At 38.0% G+C, this 19189-nt stretch overlaps 1 protein-coding gene across 1 annotated transcript in view; it reads left to right on the top strand.

Moving 5' to 3' along the window:
* PTPN14 (protein tyrosine phosphatase non-receptor type 14) overlaps window positions 1–19189 on the top strand; it is a 1716286-nt gene that overhangs the window by 729312 nt on the left and 967785 nt on the right. The window contains exon 4 of the mRNA XM_044061300.1: window positions 18578–18899. Within this exon, the coding sequence (XP_043917235.1) occupies window positions 18726–18899 (174 nt within the window). The 5' untranslated portion in view covers window positions 18578–18725. The remainder of the gene's footprint in view (window positions 1–18577; window positions 18900–19189) is intronic.

The following is a 19189-nucleotide window of genomic DNA, read 5'->3' as shown; positions in this document are numbered from 1 at the left end:
GTTGTAATATGATATATTCTGATGTTCATATTGCACGGGTATGGCGTGGTGATTCACTCCTGACTGTTGCACATTCAAGAAGTAATAGCATAAGAAATCAGGCTAACTGTACCAGTTACTGAAGCAATTTGCCAGAGTGATTACTATATATGATACTTCACAGCATGAGGAATATTGATCTGATTATCTCTGTTATGCCTGGCATTCATGTTCAGCAGCCTTATGGATAGAGGGAAGAAGCTCTTGTTCAGTCTAGATATTTTGCAGTGTAAGCTGTGATAGCATCTGCCCATGGAAAGGTGGAAGTACATGCCATGGGCAGGGCGAGTGGGATCGTCGATTAACTTCCTAGCCCTTCCCACACACAGAGTCTTGTGCAGATCATCCATGGATGGGAGCGAGGAGCCAATGACTTTTTCCTCTATCCTTACTGCCCTTAGGAGAGCCTTGCGGTCAGATATGTTGGCTGCCTAGCTAAAGTTGCTGATTTTCCTTGTACTAGTTAGAAACAGAATGTTTGCGCATGTTGCAATCCTTGTAACATTACCAATAATCTGACAGATACAGCAGGAGGCTGTTTTCATAAGAGATAATGACAGAATGATGATTTTAAATACATGCAGACATATTGAAGTACATTTTATGTAAGGGTACAAGAAGCTGCTTATTTAAAATTAGTCCCCCATTGCATTTATGCTTCTTTTCGTCAGTTGCCAGTTATGTGTGCCCCTGACAGCTACTTCACATGCTGTGAACATCTGCCAGACACAGATGCAACAGTAAGAAAACAGTGTCCTGTACAAAGAGCTATGACATTAAACATTTTTTTGCATATTTACTTGGTCCAAATCTACATTTTTATTTTCACAAGTTGTTAGCTTATCAAAATATAAAGATCCCATTCCAGAGAACTATAGAATGAAGATTTATGGTGCTAATTGCTTGATATATATATATATATATATATATATATATATATATATATATATATATAAAAAACTGTATATAGTTATTGTGTTTATGATATGCAGTGCACGCACACAGAAAAAATGTATCATTTTAAACCAGGTTATCCAGTTAGCTGTAGAGTGAAATACTCAAGATGAGTAAGAATAAGGTAACAAGTTAAAAAGGTTTTACGTCTGTATAACAGCACTGAGCATTAGTAATGATGCTAGCGTGAAAGCGCTGCTATTACCCGTGGTTGCACAAAGTGTATGAAGTAAGAGGAAGCAACAGCAGAATTAAAAGGCAGATATACAGATGCAACAAGAAAAAATAGAGCATTTTAAACCATTGAAATATGCAGTTTGACTATCTAAGCTTGAAAAGGAGCACTAGAAGAACAGTAAACAACAAATGTATTCTATCAGGCTAAAGTTACTGGCAAGGACCTGTTGCATTGCAAAGATGGAGAAATTAAGACTTAGGCAGCAGAAAATAACATCAGGAAAATGCTGATTGGTGCAGAAATAAGTTTAGAAGGTCCAGTAGACCATCTCCAGTACTGTCAAGAGATACAAACAGGAAAATGTAATCCAGTAAATATATAATCACAGTTGAAATAGAAACACTATCATAGGTAAACAAACACAGGCAATAAAACTGAGAGGTAAACAGAAAATAAACATATAGCCTATTAAAGTAATAAAAGTTCACTGTACAAATAATGTCAGTATCATAGTAAAAGAATGTTGAATGTCCAGAGAGACGAAGCACAAGTAATGTAAGAATACAAATTATTGTACAAAGATGTGCAGAGTTGGAAATTCATGGAAAATAGAAGCAGGTTGCAGATCAATTAAGAAAACATTTTAAGAGAAACGGCGTAAAAAGTAAAAAAAAACATGAAATGAGAAAAAGACAGGAAGATGGGAGGTTAGCATAACAGTTAAGCTGTTTACCTTACAGATACAAGGTGCAGGGCTTGATTCTCAAATGGCGTAATTGCCTAAGTTTAAAATGGCTCACAAAGCCATTTAGCCTAGTACTAATCTGTGAACCTATTAACAAATGTGATAGATTTGATGAAGAACAGCCTTGTTTACATATTAAAGGAAGTAAATAAATTGAACAACCCTGAAATAAACACAACGGTTATGAACACTGGAGTAAAAATGCTTAATCATTCAGGTGGTTCTGTGAATGTAATAGACAAAAAATGTAAATGTTATATCAACATTCAGACTTAGAGAGTCAAGCAAAAATATTTGCTTAGAATGCAAGCAAAACATCATTGATGAAAGGATTTTTTTAATTGCGGTAAAATGAATGAAAAGAGAGAAAGGAAATGCTTCTGGTCATTGTAGCAGAAGGATCTCCTCTGCTAAACTACTCTCCTGCAAGCATACTTCGGATAACACAAATACTGAGTACAATAGGGGATGCTGGTTAAAACAAAGAGAGACTAGATGGCTTAATACATGAATATAAACGTGTCTGAAGGCACAATAAAGTTAAAAGTCTAACAGATAAAATTACATGTGCATCCAGTGATGCAGACAAAAGCACAACTGAATGTAAGAATAGTTTTGTGTAGAAGACAAAAATAGTAAACAATGGACATAATTGAAAAAAAGTGCTTTTCCAGATGTAACCCCACCAATGCGCATATATATATATATATATATATATATATATAAATAATTGTGTGTGTGTGTATATATATATATATATATATATATATATATATATATATATATACACAAATTCTTGAAGAAGAAAAAAGTCAAGCAATGCAGAGAGAGGGTGGGTGATATTACAACATTAAATGATGTAACAAATTTTTGTAACCCTGACTTGAACCCAGAAAGCCGACATATGTTTTCCACACACAATGGTGCAAGAAACTATAAGAATCTGATATATGGAGAGAGCTGTGCAGCAGGAATATTTCAATGCATTAAAACAAGTCTTGCAACTGGCAGATCTTGTCTCAAACCATCCAGTGCTATTTTGTGATTTCACGTGTAACTGATTGGTAGGAGAAACTTTTGATTTATGTTTTGTTTTATTTTTTACATCTTATTGTTTAGTGTTTGTTGGTAGAAAGGGATAGATTGCAGGCAGGCACACTCTAGCCCTCCCACAGGGCCTAGCTAGTAATAACTTGAGCAACATCTGCAAGAAATAGTGAGTACAAGCTAGTGTGTGCATTCATGTGAGATGCAAAGAATGTATAGCATCTTAGTGTGACTGGCACAACAGTTCAGAATAAGTAATTTATGATATACTTCCCTTTGAACAAGTTGGCAAAGTGTACTTAATTTATTATTGATCTGTATACTATTTGTATGATCTCCTCATACTACTTGAATAGAATTACTAGTTGTTTTCATTTCTGTGAATTCTGTCATTACTGATTTAGATAGGGTTTTGTCACAGTATTGACACACACACACACACACACACACACACACACACACACACACACACACACACATAAGGATCTACTTAAATTAGTGAAACACTACTTATGTTGACGTGCATAATGTCAAATCACATTGATTGACATTATGCATGCCGACACACTACTACACATGCTCTGAGAATTAATCTTGTGCATGCAAAACTTAAAAAACAAAAACAAAGAAAGCATTATTTTTTGCATGAGGGCAAGCTCCCCTGCACCCTCCATATCCTTTGCTAATCTTATGTTCTAACTCTGAGATTGCACAATCCCCAGGGAAAAGGGTATATTCCCCTACCCGGGATTGTTGATCTCACACACCTGTCGACAATCTGTTTAATCGACCAAATTGTGGCAATGAAACAGATGTCGACCATAGTATCATTTGACAAACTTAGAGGGACTCATATGTATGTATTGGTAGTAAATCTAGACTTGCTGAAGATGATTGTACTTGTGCAACTGGCACAATCTGGAAAACTGTTGTAAAATAGATTGTTGAACTGGGTGTTAAATGGGATTAAAGAATACTATTGACAAAAAGAGGAGAAAGATTGAAACTGACAACATGTCTCAGGCTGTGGAAGTACAAAGACAATTCAATGTGAATTGCATGCTTGAATATGATGTAGGTGGTGAAAACAGTGAGAATAATAAATTTACTGATGATGCATATTATTCTTTTTTAACTTCTTCTTCTTTCGGCTTTTTCTCGGTTAGGGGTCACCACAGCGGATCACCTGTCCGCTCATGATTGGCAGTGGAGTTTTACAGTGTCGCGTTGCCAGCCTGGCACCCAACCTTCCACAGAAGGCACACACACACACACACACACACACACACACACACACACACACACACACACACACACACGCACTCACACCTAGGGCCAATTTTAGAGTGTCCAATCCACCTGCAGCATGTCTTTGGGATGTGGGAGGAAACCGGAGCACCCGGAGGAAACCCACGCGGCCACAGGGAGGACATACAGACTGCACAGAAGGCACCCCAGCTGAGGATCGAACCGGAGAACCTCTTGCTGTGAGGCGACAATGCTAACCACTGCACCACCATGGCCGCACATATTATTCTTTTTTAATAATTGAAAGAAAAGGCATTACTGTATTATAACTGGGGCTTCTCCAGATCAGCTCAGAAACGATATACTGGTAATTGGAGATTCATTTATTAAAAGAAATGATATTCACATTTGCAGGGGATAATAAACATTGAATAATGTTACACTTGCCAGGAGCAAAAATACATGATGTGAGTAGGCCCTTTAGGACACCCAATTGTAAGGAAGTATGGAGCTGTTTTTATTCATGTTGGATCAGATGATATAATCTTTAAGGATTCAGTGACCGTTATTAGGGAATTTGCAGTTCTCTTAGGTACCATAGCTTGTACAGTTGTTACTACATATTTTTTTACAAATCATATATATAGATGGGAGAGTCAGGTCAATGTGAATGAAGATTTTTGGGGGTAAATACCTACTTGAAAAAAATGGCCCATTTTAAAATGTGAGAATATATAGAACATCCAAGCCTATTTTGGGCACAAGTGTATTTGAACAGAATAGAGTCCAGTTGTTAAAACAAGGGAATATAACTTTAGCAGATATATTACACTGTTTGACTAACCCTAGACAGGACTTTTGGTGGGTCATAAGTTTAACATCTCACAGGTAGCAACATTTGATTGATTTATTTGTGGTAATTGCTAATGCAAGGAGCATAGTAGTAAAACTTTTTTACTGGAAAATTAGTTGCATTTTGATAAGACCAAAAATCAGTTTAGCTTTTTCTGTAACAGATATTTTTAACAATAAAAAAGAAAAAAAAAAACAGCTATAGATGTTATAGTAGGGATTAAAGTTTTTTTTATGATATCAGTGCTGTAGATTGTGTAACCATGAAAATAAAAACAACTCTGGAAAAGATAACAATTGTTGGAGGAGTGTATAGACCACCAAAGTTAAGTGCTGATGACTTAGATAAATGTATGCATTCCTGGCATGGAGCACAGGAAGGAAACATATTACCCGGGATTTACATTTACCAGAGACAGACTGGAATAATGTTGATTCTACAACATTAGTAAGGTAATTATTTACAGCATATTTTCAGGAGCAATTGTTCCAGATTGTAAACAAGCCTAATAGATAATGGAACATACTCAATATTGTTTGTGTTCCTAAGGAAATGATTGTTAACCTCATGCCAAATTGACACCATTAATGTGCAGTGATCATGGGGTTATAAAGATTAAACTATTGCGAGGTAATTCTAGCAAACTGGAATCTAAACCAGTACACAGAAGGTGTAATAACATACTATATGGAAGTAAAACAATTACTGTGTAAAACCAATTAGAATGTTGCATTCAGTAGAAAAGATGGCAGAAGTAATTTGGCAAGTCTTGAAAGGGAAATAGTTTGCAAAAAATAAATAAAAAATAAAATAAAAATAAATAAAATGTTTAACATCAGGTTGTAGGCATAAAAGGTCTGTAGGATTTACTTCCATACAGATGCTTAATTAAGATGAGAGTTAAAAAGTATAAGAAATAGAAATTAAGTTGAACTGTAACTTTGAAAAGTGAAGTAAGTAATCTGGACTGACAAAACAGTGTGAGACAAGATCAGCAAAATTTGAAGAAATGTATATAAAATATTGAGCATAATAGATAGCCATTTTATAGATTTATAACATGAAGTAAAGGCATACAAATTGGTAAACTGCGTATATATTCTAAAATTTATTCTCAAACACAATATATTGTAGATGTATTTACAAAATCTTATATAAACCAATTTGGCTGCATTAAAGGGGAAAATAGTTTGTGCTAGTAATATCCAGATGACATCAGATAATGATATTAAATAAGATTATGTTGAAAAAAAATTCAAACTGGACCCAAGCAAAGCACAAAGAGAAGAAGGAAATAGTAATAATAACCCTGGAAGCACTGTTAACCTACAGCACCATTACTTCTGTTATTCATTAGATCATTTCATTATGGAGAGATTACTTAAGAATGGAGACATGCACGTATTAAATTCATCTTTAAGAGAAAAGGGAATATGACAAGTCCAGAGTCATGTAGACCCATAAGTCTACTTCCTTGCTGTGTGCAATAATGAAAAATGTTGTTTTTGGTTCATTATTATCAGAATTGGAAAAGTTGGGACTTGAGAGCACATAGCATGCATGTACTGAAAATAGATCAGTAAGAACCTTTAACATGATGTCCTATAATAATAATTTAATAACAGCTATAAATGAAAAAGTATGTTGTGATGTAATTTATATAGGCCAAACTTCAGGTTTTGATAGGGTCATACACAAAACACTAATTAATAAATTAAAACAGCATGTATTTATGCACTTTTGAGAAGATGGGTAGCTCCATGGATTACAAATAAGGAATAGAAGTGTCACATTGTAATTGAACATGTGAAATTCTAGGTTACAGTTATGGTGTCCCACAGTGCTCTGTCTTAAGCCTATGCTTGTTCAGATTGTATTTTTTTTATCTGTCTTTTGCATTTGATGTGTTCTTCAGTCTGTATGCAGATTATTTGAAAATGGGAAAACAGACTTTTTTCATGGATTGAGCATATCTGCAAAAGAACTTTACTAAATTGACCATTTGAGCACAGGCTGTACAAAAAATGGTGTGTAAAGTTTAGCAAATCAGAAATGAAGAAATCATTGTTTACGTCACATTAGACCTAAACAAAAGTCTGTAGTAGTAATAATAATAATAATAATATGGCAACCTTAAAAAAATAGCATGAGTAAATTGGAAAGCGTACAGTGGAAATATACCAACAATATATATGAATGTGAAAGTTTAAGTTATTATGAAAGATTAAAATGCTTGAACTTAAAGCATCTTAATGATATTAAGAGGAGACCTTTTTCAAGTATATATTGCATTTAGAGGCAGCTACCTTTGGGAATGCTTTGGGTTATTAAGAGTAGTAGAGAATCACTGGGCAACCCATGTAGATTATATAAGAGTGACAGATGTATAAATTGGTTCTCTGATAGAGTAGAGATTATAAAAACTTTTTAGAATCAAAGAAACTATTATGAAAAATAACTTTGAATGCCACAGTTAAGCCAGAAATTAATGACACCCTTTCTATTGTTAGTATTCTTAAAATGAAAGCAAATGAATTGTGATCAGCTGTAAAAGAATGTTTTTTAAATGGTATGTGACTTTTAATGTCTTGCTGAACTATGTGTTGGCCACCATCAAGCCCTTTACTAGATGTAAATCAGAGTAAACTTATAGTCCATTGCAGTTACAAGGACTTGTTAGAGTAGATCTACCAGCTGTTGACTTATATGTCTATGATACTGTGTACATAATTATTGTCTCATATATGAACACACTAAAAGCAGTATGTTTGGTGTATGTAAGGGGTGAGATATGACTTCTTTTCATGCTGAAGAGTGCATTATATATCCAGAACTTATCTGTGCTGTGTTTGTCTTACAGCAGAAATAAATAATTATATACAGAGATATATGTAAATGTGTGTGTGTGTATATATATATATATATATATATCTATATATATATATGTAGAGAGAGAGGGAGAGATCCATAAAAGTGACCTTTGTGGTAGTAGAAATATATTCCCACCACAAATACTTTGAATAACCTGGACAAAATTACCATCCATCTTCAGAACTGAGCTATGTAAGTCCATACTCATGGAATCACAGTCCAGAAACATTACATTCTTAAGTATACACATATACTTTCCTAAAACTTTTACACTGAAATGTTGGAGAGCATTTGAGATGTTGCTTCTTTTATTTGAACATTAAATATAGGGTTGCACATACCTTTTAGTATGACAGACTGTAAACGTACATGACATTTGACTTATATAAGTAGTGGTTGTATGTGTATATGAGTTCTCTTCAGTGTGTGAATAATTTAACATATCTCTTGAATATATCTTGGCATTACATCAACCTTAAAAGATATGTCTACATTTCTCCAGAAATTAAACATCGTAAATGTGCCACCATTTCCATGCTGATAATTTATCAAGTGATTCACATCACATAAAGATAAATTTGTTTGCATATATTTATCCTTAAAATCATTTTAAAATTAGGTGCAATTTACAATTTAGTGACATAACACATGCTACTGAGAATTTTGATAAAAATAAATATTATTAGTGAGTAATCAGAAAATTAATGACTACAAACTGTCAGAATTACAGTGATAATCATATGCAATCGTATAATTGGTCTGTACCCATATTCTGTAATATGCAGTTCAAACAATACTGAAATTCATAAAAGAGAATTGTGCTAATTATTTGCCATGTGAATAACAACTGACTTGGCAATGTATAGTACATGAAGCTAGTGCAGCACGCAGCTAGTGGTCGTGGAAAGCCATATGTTATTATACATCCAATGATCTCCATAGATGTGTACCCCTTGCCATCCAAAACTCTTGTATTACTGCAGAACAAGGATATTATCCTGATTAGTATTGCATGTACAACCCTTTACTTATTGTCCATAATAAACTTACCATCCGGTGCAGTTACTTTTTAAGAGCAGATGTGCTGGGTGTATGTGCACAAGTATTATAGCTGAAGTACAGTAGGTGATTCCACTGACAAAGTATAATTGGCAGTTGATGCAGTGATACTACTTGTCAGATACACACCTAACCTTTCCAGTATATCTTGTTACACATATAGTGTCTTATTATAACATTGTATGCACATTTATATACCATGCAATATCAGTTGCTTAGGAGTCCTGCTGCTAGTCTGCAGTCATAACTAAAGATGATTTGTGAATGTTTGTGTGTCATTACTTATGACTCTGGAGCAGCAGTCATTTCATACTACAGGACAATGTGGTTCTACTGTTGTCAGGGCTGTGAATGGCACTGTGCACTAAAGCAGAGGTATTCCACATGGGTGATTGCTTCCTAGTATGTAGACAATCTGTATGTCATGGCCATACTCAGCAAATTTACAGTGAAGCAGCACCAACTAAAATCTGCTTTTGCGCAAGTCAGCTCACCTGCATAGTAAATTTATAGTTGCAGGGGTTCTGAGGGGTGCTTGCCCTTTATTAAAGCATTTATGTGATTGTGGTTGATATTGATTCACTGTAAATGCGTTGAGTTAAGTGTGGACATGGCATACAGGTTGTACCCAAAATAGATGGACCTTGGAGACCTATCATGGATCTTTCCAAGCTGAACCTCTTCCTAAAACTGCCCACATTCTAAATGTTGACACTAGTAGTGGCCAGCTGCAGTGGCATTGTGGGATAAAACCCTGACTACAACTCTGGTAACCTAAGTTTTATCATCAGCTCAAGTGCTTTTTTGGAGGTGACACAGAGATGAGAAGAGTGACATGGTTTAGCTGGCTGACCTGTGTTTGGGGGACGGTGTGGGGCACATGCCCTGGACACACAGTCCTAAGCAAGTTCTCAGTTGAGACCAGAAACAATGCAGAACTTCTGGCTTCAAGAAGGGAAGCTCAGTCTTGAGAGGTTACACCACTTGCAGATGTGAGGGGATCCATTGCTTACCCATCCCTGGACAGGTTGCTGTGCACGTGCAGAGGAAATAGGGTTTAAAATTAAAAAAAAAATTCTTCTTATAGGTGACAGCGCAGCAAACAATCTACTTAATCTACTTGTCTCTTTTCCCCATAGAACAAATGAGCTGTAGGGCTCTTGCCAGGGGAATTAAATGTGAAAGAAATGTGGCTGGGAGGAAAAGCTAGTGGAAAAGTGGAGCTAAACGTTGATCAAAAAGAATGCTGACCCTTATGTCCTCTTCCCTTTTCTCCTCTCCTCTCTGTGCTCAGATCACCTAGACCTTAAAAACAACTAGTTCCAGGTTCCATTATTCAGTTACCACTGGAAATTTCCCAGATTCAGGATAGGAGACTACCATTTCCTATTTATCTTCTTGCCATGTGGGCTCTACTGCTCCCAGGGTTTTTGCAAAATTTCTAGCACCTGTACTGCCATATCTGGGAATCCATGGAGTCCACATATACCTTTATGTGAATGACTGCCTACTTCAAGTTCAGATGGAAGTGAGAGTGCTGGTGAGACTACCTTCAGTATGTGAAGTTTTCATTCATTATCATCAAATCCAATCTGATGCCCCGTACAACCAAACTTTTCTTAGGGGCCACCAAAGACATGGTGGACTGCAAGGTGCACTTAAACCCACAGAAGAAAGTGCTCCTGGAAGATGACTTTCAAAAACAATCCCAGAGATCCTGTATGGCAGCTAGGAAATTCCTGAAGAGCACTGGGCTTCATGGCCTCCATCTTCACTATGGTACCCCTGTCAAGACTCCATACGTGGGGAGATATAGTGGTACCCAATAACCCAATGGTATCAACACTCTTACCCACTAGACAAGAGAATTGGGGTCCTCTTGTGTATTCAGCAGTTTACCTAATGTGCCTCATAGGTGGAGACAGTGGTGGTCCACCCAACAACAAGCAGACCCTCACTATCAGTGCCTCAGACATGGCTTGGGGGCCTGTTCATTCATCCTCAAGGGCCAAAGCAGATGGACCCAGACTGAAAAAAAATCACTGTTTCATTCTCATGGAGCTTTTAGCAGTCATCCTAGCCCTAAAAGCCCTTCAACCCCTATGGATACCTGGGATGCTTCTACTGACCATGGAAAATACCACAGTGATATGGCTTAAGCTGGCATGACCCTCTGAGTTAGTGATATCCCAGAGGACTACAGGCAACTTGATGAAAACCTTTACAGACAGCCGTGCGTAACACCTAAATGATTCAGCATTTAGAAGCCGAAAAAAAATCACCTACATGACATATTTATTTACATTCCCAGAAAGCCACCAGCTTCCCCAGTACTAGACATCTGTTCATCTATGTGTTAGCAGTGGATGCCCTCTGTTTTCCAAGGATCACGTTTTTTGGTGCATATCTCTGATACCTGTCATACCAACGGTGTTGCAGAAAGTGGAGTAGGGGATCCTAGATGATACTGGTACAACCCTCTCGGCAAAGACAGTAGTAGTTGTCCATGATGGTAGAGCTGGAAAGGGTACTGCCATGCTGCCTGCCTTTTGGCAAACACGTGCTCAGTACTAAAGTCTGGCTGTCTGGTACACCTGAACAGGTAGGATCTCAGACTGATTGTTTTGATGATCTGATGCTCATTCCTATCAGGCAACTGTTCTTTGGGAACAGGTTCAAAATTGTGGCAGCCAGAAAATCTCACAAAATGCAGTCTTACCTAGCAAAATAGAGAAGGTTCTCCACCAGGTACAAAAAGGACCAGGACCCTCCCCAGCAGTATTACCTTGATACTTTCATATTTTTAGACCTGTTTGCAGCAGGGTCTAGAATTTGCAGTGACTGTTTTGGTTTGTCTCACAGTGCATCCACCCTTGACTAATCACCTGTTAGTAAAGCAATTTCTAAGACAAGTTATTTATCTCCCATGGATCTAAGAGGGCCATTCCTCCTTCATAGGACCTTAACTATGTTTTGGAAAATTTTACCTGGAATCACTTAGAGACAACAGTTTCTGTACCATGGGATTTTTTGTCATAGAAAGCAGCCCTTCTGGTGGCCATCTCATTAGCTTGAAAAATTTCCAAACAGCGGGCACTGATATGTGAGCAACCTGTCACACTGTTCCATTAATACAGGGTTAGCTTAAGAAATGAAGCAGTCCTTTGTTCCAAATGTAGTCACAGCATTTTCTCTGAACTAGACTATACAATCCCTTATCTTCCTCCCCAGGACTCAAATTAAGTTAGAAAGGATTTGCATTTGCTGGACATCCACAGGCAGTGGAGATGCTACCTGGATAAGACACAAGACTAGCAGACAGACCGGCTATTTTTTCACTTTCTTCCCAGGGAAACAAGGAAGTCTGATAACATTAAAAAATATACATAAATGGCTAGGAGACTGTGCCCTGTACTTTTATGAAAAACATGCCAGGACCTGCAATGGACAAGTTAAAGTGCAATCATCAAGAACAGTCTGCATGCTAGCAGCATTCTTTATGACTGTCTCTGTTCAAAGCATTTACAAAGCAGCAGTTTGGTCCTCTATCCATAAATTTTTCAAACTTTATAAGTTGGATATTTATTCTAAGGATGCAATGGTAATCTATGCAAAGAACATAATGTGTTTGTATAAGTAACTTACCATATAACAGTAGAGGTTAGACAAGTTTTTGTTTTTTTAAGAAGTAGCTCCTTCTCACCTGCCCATTTAGGAGGCAGAGGCTGATAAAGATAATCTTTATGAAATAGCCTGGGTGGGCACAGAGGAGGAGGAGGAGAAGAATGACGACCCAAGAATTTATTTTTCTTCCAGTGCTCTTCGTGCAAGTTACTGCTGCAGTCAGAACTGCAGCAATCTCTGCTCAGGCGAAGTCCACATCTGGCCAAAATTTGAGAACTCATCCCCTTTCCCCCTGTGCTGACTTTATATTTCCTATCGTTCAGGCATCTTCACATATCACATTGCAGTGTAAAGGTATTTGTTTATTTAGCTTGTTCACCGGGGTAGTACACTCACCAGAAAAGACCATTTGCAGGCACAGCCTGGATGAAGAAATTCACAAAAAAATAAAACGGAACAAATTCACAAATGTGTTGTCATCACAGAAGGTAGAAAATCTCATAGACAGTTGTAACAATATGTGAATATTATTACCCGAGTTAAAAATGTGAATTAATTTTAGAAGTAAATATGTGAGGGAAGCAGCAGGTGAGGACAGAGGGTCAAAGTAGAAATTATTCAGGTGAGGAGGGAGTTAGGTGATGCATCCTGTGGAAAAAAACTGCAATCAAAGTTTTGATAGAAGTATCTTTTGAGTTGTGCTCTAAAGTGGGGAGAGAAAAGAATTCTTTTAGGTGAGGATAGAGGACTGGCCAGAGTTCAGGTGCCAGAATGGAGAAGGAATGATCAGTGCAGGTTTGGTTTAGAGTGCCTGGCATGAAGGAGTTAATTGTGAGAGGCTGCGGAAGTTGTAAGGGGTAGTTTTATTATGGAGTTTGTCTACAAGAGGTGGAAAGGCACCTGGTTTAAGTAGTTTAAAAAGACTTGACCCCAGGAGTAGCTCAACTTTGTAGGAGACTGATAGCCATTTGGCTTTGGAGAAGGTGATGCAGTGGTGCTTCTGAGAGCATTAGAGATGAATTGGCAGATTTTTTTTCCCAGTGGACTATAGAGTGGATGAGTTGTTGTTTTTTTTTTTAATTCCCTGTGGCTATGATGGGAAGCATGTATTCACTTTGAGAAAGGAGGACTCCTTTGCCTATTGCACCTGTAGCTGTTCTGGAAGGAAAGAGAGATATTTCCAGGAACAGAATAAAAGAGAACTGATCTTTTTCTTTGTCTTGTCAATGTGGCTTTGGAAATTAAGTGACTAGTCTAGCCATAAGGCTAAGTATTTAAATAATTTGGTTGTTTCTATTGGGGAATCATTGAGAACTGTGATGTTGAGATTTTTAGGAGGTTTTTCAGCTTTTGTGAGGTTCCAAATATTATAGTTTTTGTTTTGGAGGAGTAGCTTATAGGTGTTTAGCCAAGAATTAAGGGAGTGAAAGTCAGAGTGAAGCTAGGGTTGAATAGCTGAATGCGAGCTACTGGATCAAATAATAACCATATAATCTGCATAAAGAGTAATAGGAAGGCTAGGGAGATCAGGGGGTAGTTTGTCAATAAAGACTGAAAACAACAATGGGGCAAGTATGGATTCCTGAGGTGCTCCTCTGATAAGGGTGTTGGAGGTGATAGGGATGAGCCTAGTGTGACTCTGAAATACATATTTGTTAAGCAGTGTTGGAACCAGGTGATAGTGTTGGGGCTAACCCAATTTCATAGAGCAAGTGAAGGAGCAGGAAGTGGTCATTAAAATCAAAATCTTTGGTATGGTCTATGAAGAGACTTACTCAAAGGTTTCCTTTGTCCATATTGCATCTGCATGTGATTGTGTTCCGGCCAGACCAGAATCCATGCTGTTTGATATTGGGAGGTGTTGCTATTGGATATGAGTGAGCAGTTTATAGATTAGTTTCAAGTGTTTTCTGAAGTGTGCGGAGCATGGAGATTGGGCAGAAGTGGGAGGCATTTTCTGGCTGAGGCTGTTTGTGATGTAGTTAGACAAGAACATTTTCCATATGTCTGGCATTGTGTTTTGAGTAAAGCAGAGGATATGTAAATATATATATATATATATATATATATATATATATATATATATAGCCATACATGTATATCTGCGGAGAAGAGGTAATATAAGGAAGTCTTTTTAGAGCAATATAAACCAAGAGAGCAGGCCATCTGCATCAGGGGGGTGCATCCAAGTTAGTAGGAGGTCAAGGTCTTTGTGAGTAATTTTCTTAAAAATAGAAGAGGGGATAAAAGGAGGAGGCTGGGTGAGTTGTGGGGAAGAGGTACAGGTTCCAGTGCTAGGAGTGCGGTTAAATTCCTTGAGAAAATCAGAGGTTGAGTGCTGGGTTTTAGATGTGTGGGTGGTGATAGGGGAGCAGGTGAGATCTGTGGATATTCGACCAATGAGATATACTTCCTGACAGAAATGTTTGGGTTTGTCAAGCAGAGCAAGTTGTTTTTGAAATAGTTGGTTTTGTGCCTGTGTATGGCTTGCATGGCTAGGTTATGTAGAGAGGTAGAGGCAATATGATATTTTGGTGAGGGGCTTTGACTCCATGAAGACCACTCATTCTCTCCAAGTTTAAGCAGAGCTTTCAGTTCAGATAGCAGGCATTGCCAACTGTATGCCTACCTGTTACAGCCTTAGCTGTTGTATCAAATTTTATTTATTTTTAATTTGTTAACTGGGGTAGAGCATTGATCCCACTCAACCTATTTCAGTCTCTGCTCTGGGGTATGTACATGAACATTAGACAAAAAAACACATATTTGATCTAAATTAAAAAAAAAATCAAGTGTTGGCATCTGCTTGCATATTTCAGTTCTCCTGAACTGTAAGACAGATGAAAGTATTTATAGATACAGGATAGAAATCTTGCCAAGTCTCGAAGAAAAAGGGCTTGCAGGGATGTCATGTAGGAGTAAATAAAGATAAAAATCTTAACATACTTAAACACGGTGGGCTGTAAAGCCAACTGGCATGATGGCAGTCTATGAATAGTTAACATTATGAATTAAAAAGATGAGCTGCAAGCAGATGATTGTATTCTGCTTAAATGACTAAAAGGTGCATTAAATCACAAATGTGTTCATACATTTCGGTTGCATTAGTATAGTCAATTAGGTTACTGTTAGCAATATTACTAGCCTATGCTGCATGGTTACATAAAGCAATAAATAACAATGTTCATATATACAATGGAAGAGTTTTACCTCCCACTGAAGAGTACTGTACTCTAGTCAGGAGGTATGCTATAGCAAATCCCCACGTGCAAGAGCTTGGTAGCAATTGCAAGACATGTTCACAGACCTCTATGGCTACTAAAAACAAAACTAAAATGCCAACCATGTTTTACTGCTGCCAAGTAGGGAAATTAATGTAGAGAGTAATAAATAGCATCTATGCAAATAAGACTTCAGAAATAATGACAAAGACCTGTTTTTCATCTTACTTCACCATTCTGCTCCCTAAAATACAAAATTTTGCAGTTGCTACACTAATAGTGGCACAACTGCAGTTGTTTAAGCAGTTGCTTATAGTACTGTTAGTGAGCTACCATGTCCGAGGTATACAGGTGTGGGTCTGTATTACATTGTCGAATGCTCTAAATGTTGAATGCCTCTTTGTCCAACCCTATTTGTTGAAACTTCATCCATCGAACAATTCTTTCACTAAAACTGTTTCCCACGGTAAGTAAAAAGTTGACCAACCTACTGACCGCAACAAAAACAGCATTTTTAAAACCCACCCTGGTGGGGGACTACATCCCCCACACTCCCACTCCCTTAAATAAATATGCCAACTCCGAGATCACACTACAGTGGGGAATAGGGCAAGCTCCTGATAATGGTCCACTGGTTACTTACCGCTGGAGAAAGTTCGCTGAAATGATCATTTGACAGATGAAGACTTCGACAAATAGTGTTTGACAAAGAGGTGCTCGACGATTAGTGAGTTCAACTAACTGAAGTAGACCCATACAGGTGTATAGTATAAGTGAATTCCATTCCATTGACTGACATCAGTGCAGAGAGATGAAAAGAAAAAGGACTCCGTATTATAAAATGTCATTGCTTCAAAACAGGTAAGAAATTTATTTCTAAAATAATGTTACAGTAGCCTGTAACATGTACTAAGGCAGACTATAACTATACTGTGATTATTTCAGCTTTCCAGGTACAGCATTGATTCGTCAGTATTGGCACTGGCATCAGCTCCCTTTTACAATTTTATACATGGGATGAGGGTGTCAGCATCAACAGTGACCCTCACCTAGAGCCAGTGTTTATGCCACCAGTCATCCTGTCACTGGGAAGTGCATGTGAACTAAATCTTGTAGAGTGCCAGCACACACACACACACACACACACACACACACACACACACACACACACACACACACACACACACACACACGCACACACAGCATATTTATTTGTTTGGTAATTTATCTGTCTATATAATTGCAGGCCAGTGGGTTTATCCTCAGTGTTATTTCAAAGGGATGTCTGCTGCCCATCTTCCAAATGCTTTTTCTGGTAGTGCAAGTACAGAAGAAGGAACATACTTATTGGTTGGAAACATTCAAACGTGGCTTATGGGGCATTGCTTTTAGCAGATACTTTTGTACTTTGAACTTGCAGCTGTTTTAATTTCTTTTGAATGTTGTGGTGTTGACATTGACAGGAAGGACTAACTTTGTGAAGTTCATGCACTGAAGCATACTGCAGTTGTATGGCGTGATACTTTCATTTCACAGTTGGTTGACTGCTGTATCACCCCATACGTAGTATGCATTAAATAACTTGAATTGCACTTCCCTCACAAACATGTCATGTTAGAAGTGTTAACATGATCCATTTATTTGTATTTCATTGGTTGGTACTAGGCTGTCGGCCCTAGGGCCTATACAAGCCTAGCCATAACAATTCCCTGGATATTTCTTCCCACAGTATTTACTTCCCTGGACCCCTGTCTAGCAGAGCTACTGATGTGATCCCTAGGGTGAATTTCCTATCTCTCATCCAATCGTCAAGGTTCCTTTGAAGAGCGCCAAGGAGGTGCTTTAGTATTAAAACCCACTGATTTAAAAAACAAAAAGAATTGCCTTATGAAATGTATAAACTGCCAACAAAGGTGAGCCTCCTGGTACTGAGCAGGACATGTAGTAGCATCTGTCATGCTCTTTCTGTCACTGATGGCCAGAACTGATTGCTATCATGGCTGTGAGACACCTGGCTGGGATGACTGGGATCCAGTATTCTAAGGTGGTCTCTGACGGTAATAGGTGGTGGGTGGGAGGCAAATAGTGTGTGAAGTTACTTACCACTTTCTTTGTTGAATAGAGAGCAATAGGGAGGGGGTACCAGTCTATGCAAGCTACTTGTTGCAAGTATTAAACATCTAGCGTCATAGGAGACTCCGTGCATGGTGGCATGTCATCGCTGTAAGTCGGTAGTGCCCAAAGGATGGAGGAAAGCCAGTTGAGGGGACACTGGGGATCACAACCTGAGGACTTGCCTGCAGCTCCCCACCCATCCTGAAGAAGATATCTGTCTGCAGCTCCCAACCCATCCTGAAGAGGGTATCTGTCCACAGCTCCACACCCATCCTGAGAGGCTGTCTGTCCACAGCTCCACACCCATCCTGAAGAGGCTATCTGGCTCTGAATGCATGTGACATATTTCTGATTCCAGTAGCCTAGCTAGAGGAATGGTAATTTATGACATAAAGTAAAACCCATGTAGTGAGCATGAGGGGAAATGGATTCTTGTGTCATTTGACTTTTTTGATCCTGAAAAATATGAAGCAGTTTGAAGAAACGGACACTTAAAAGTGTGCAAATCCTAACAAATATGCCATATAGATATATCATAATCACAGTACAGTATAGTACATGGGCATGCATTTAGTTGTTTTTATATTTGTGTGCATACAACTGATTGTTTCTCTTTTTCTTAGATCTGGACATATGAAAAAGTTGCATTGGGCATGGACATCCATTTTTATAGTCGAAAGTGCGCAGCAGCCAACAAATCAGCCCTCAGGACGACCTAGATTGTACACAGTGTGGAACTTTCAACGGTGACACTTTTAGACCCAGTCCATAATGCCTTTCAGAATAAAACTGAGACGCACTAGGCGGTATAATGTTTTAAGCAAAAACTGCTTTGTGACCAGAATCCGCCTTTTGGATAATAGTGTAATTGAGTGCACACTTTCTGTGGAGAGCACTGGGCAAGAGTGTCTGGAAGCCGTGGCTCAGAGACTAGAACTGCGAGAGGTAAGGCTTTCTAACTGTTCAGTCATAAACAAAGAGTTAAATTTTTAATATGTAAAATTTTTACCTGTGCTGTAAGTTTTTTTCATAACAAACAAAAAAGTCATTAGAGGAAAACTGTGCTTACAAATCTGCTTTACTCTATACTCGGATCTACCACATCTTCTGTATTCCTTAGCAACTTGATAGCTGTATGCCTGGAGACACAGCCATTGTATTCCAGCAGTGCCACAACCTTTCTACTCTTAAGTTTAACATGCTGCAATGCAATGGCTGTGTCCCCAGGCATACAG

The sequence above is a fragment of the Protopterus annectens genome, chromosome 1.part0, assembly GCF_019279795.1.
Source record: "Protopterus annectens isolate FY-2018-M chromosome 1.part0, PAN1.0, whole genome shotgun sequence".
Taxonomy (NCBI): Eukaryota; Metazoa; Chordata; order Ceratodontiformes; family Protopteridae; genus Protopterus; species Protopterus annectens.
This window is presented reverse-complemented; position numbering and strand designations above follow the sequence as displayed.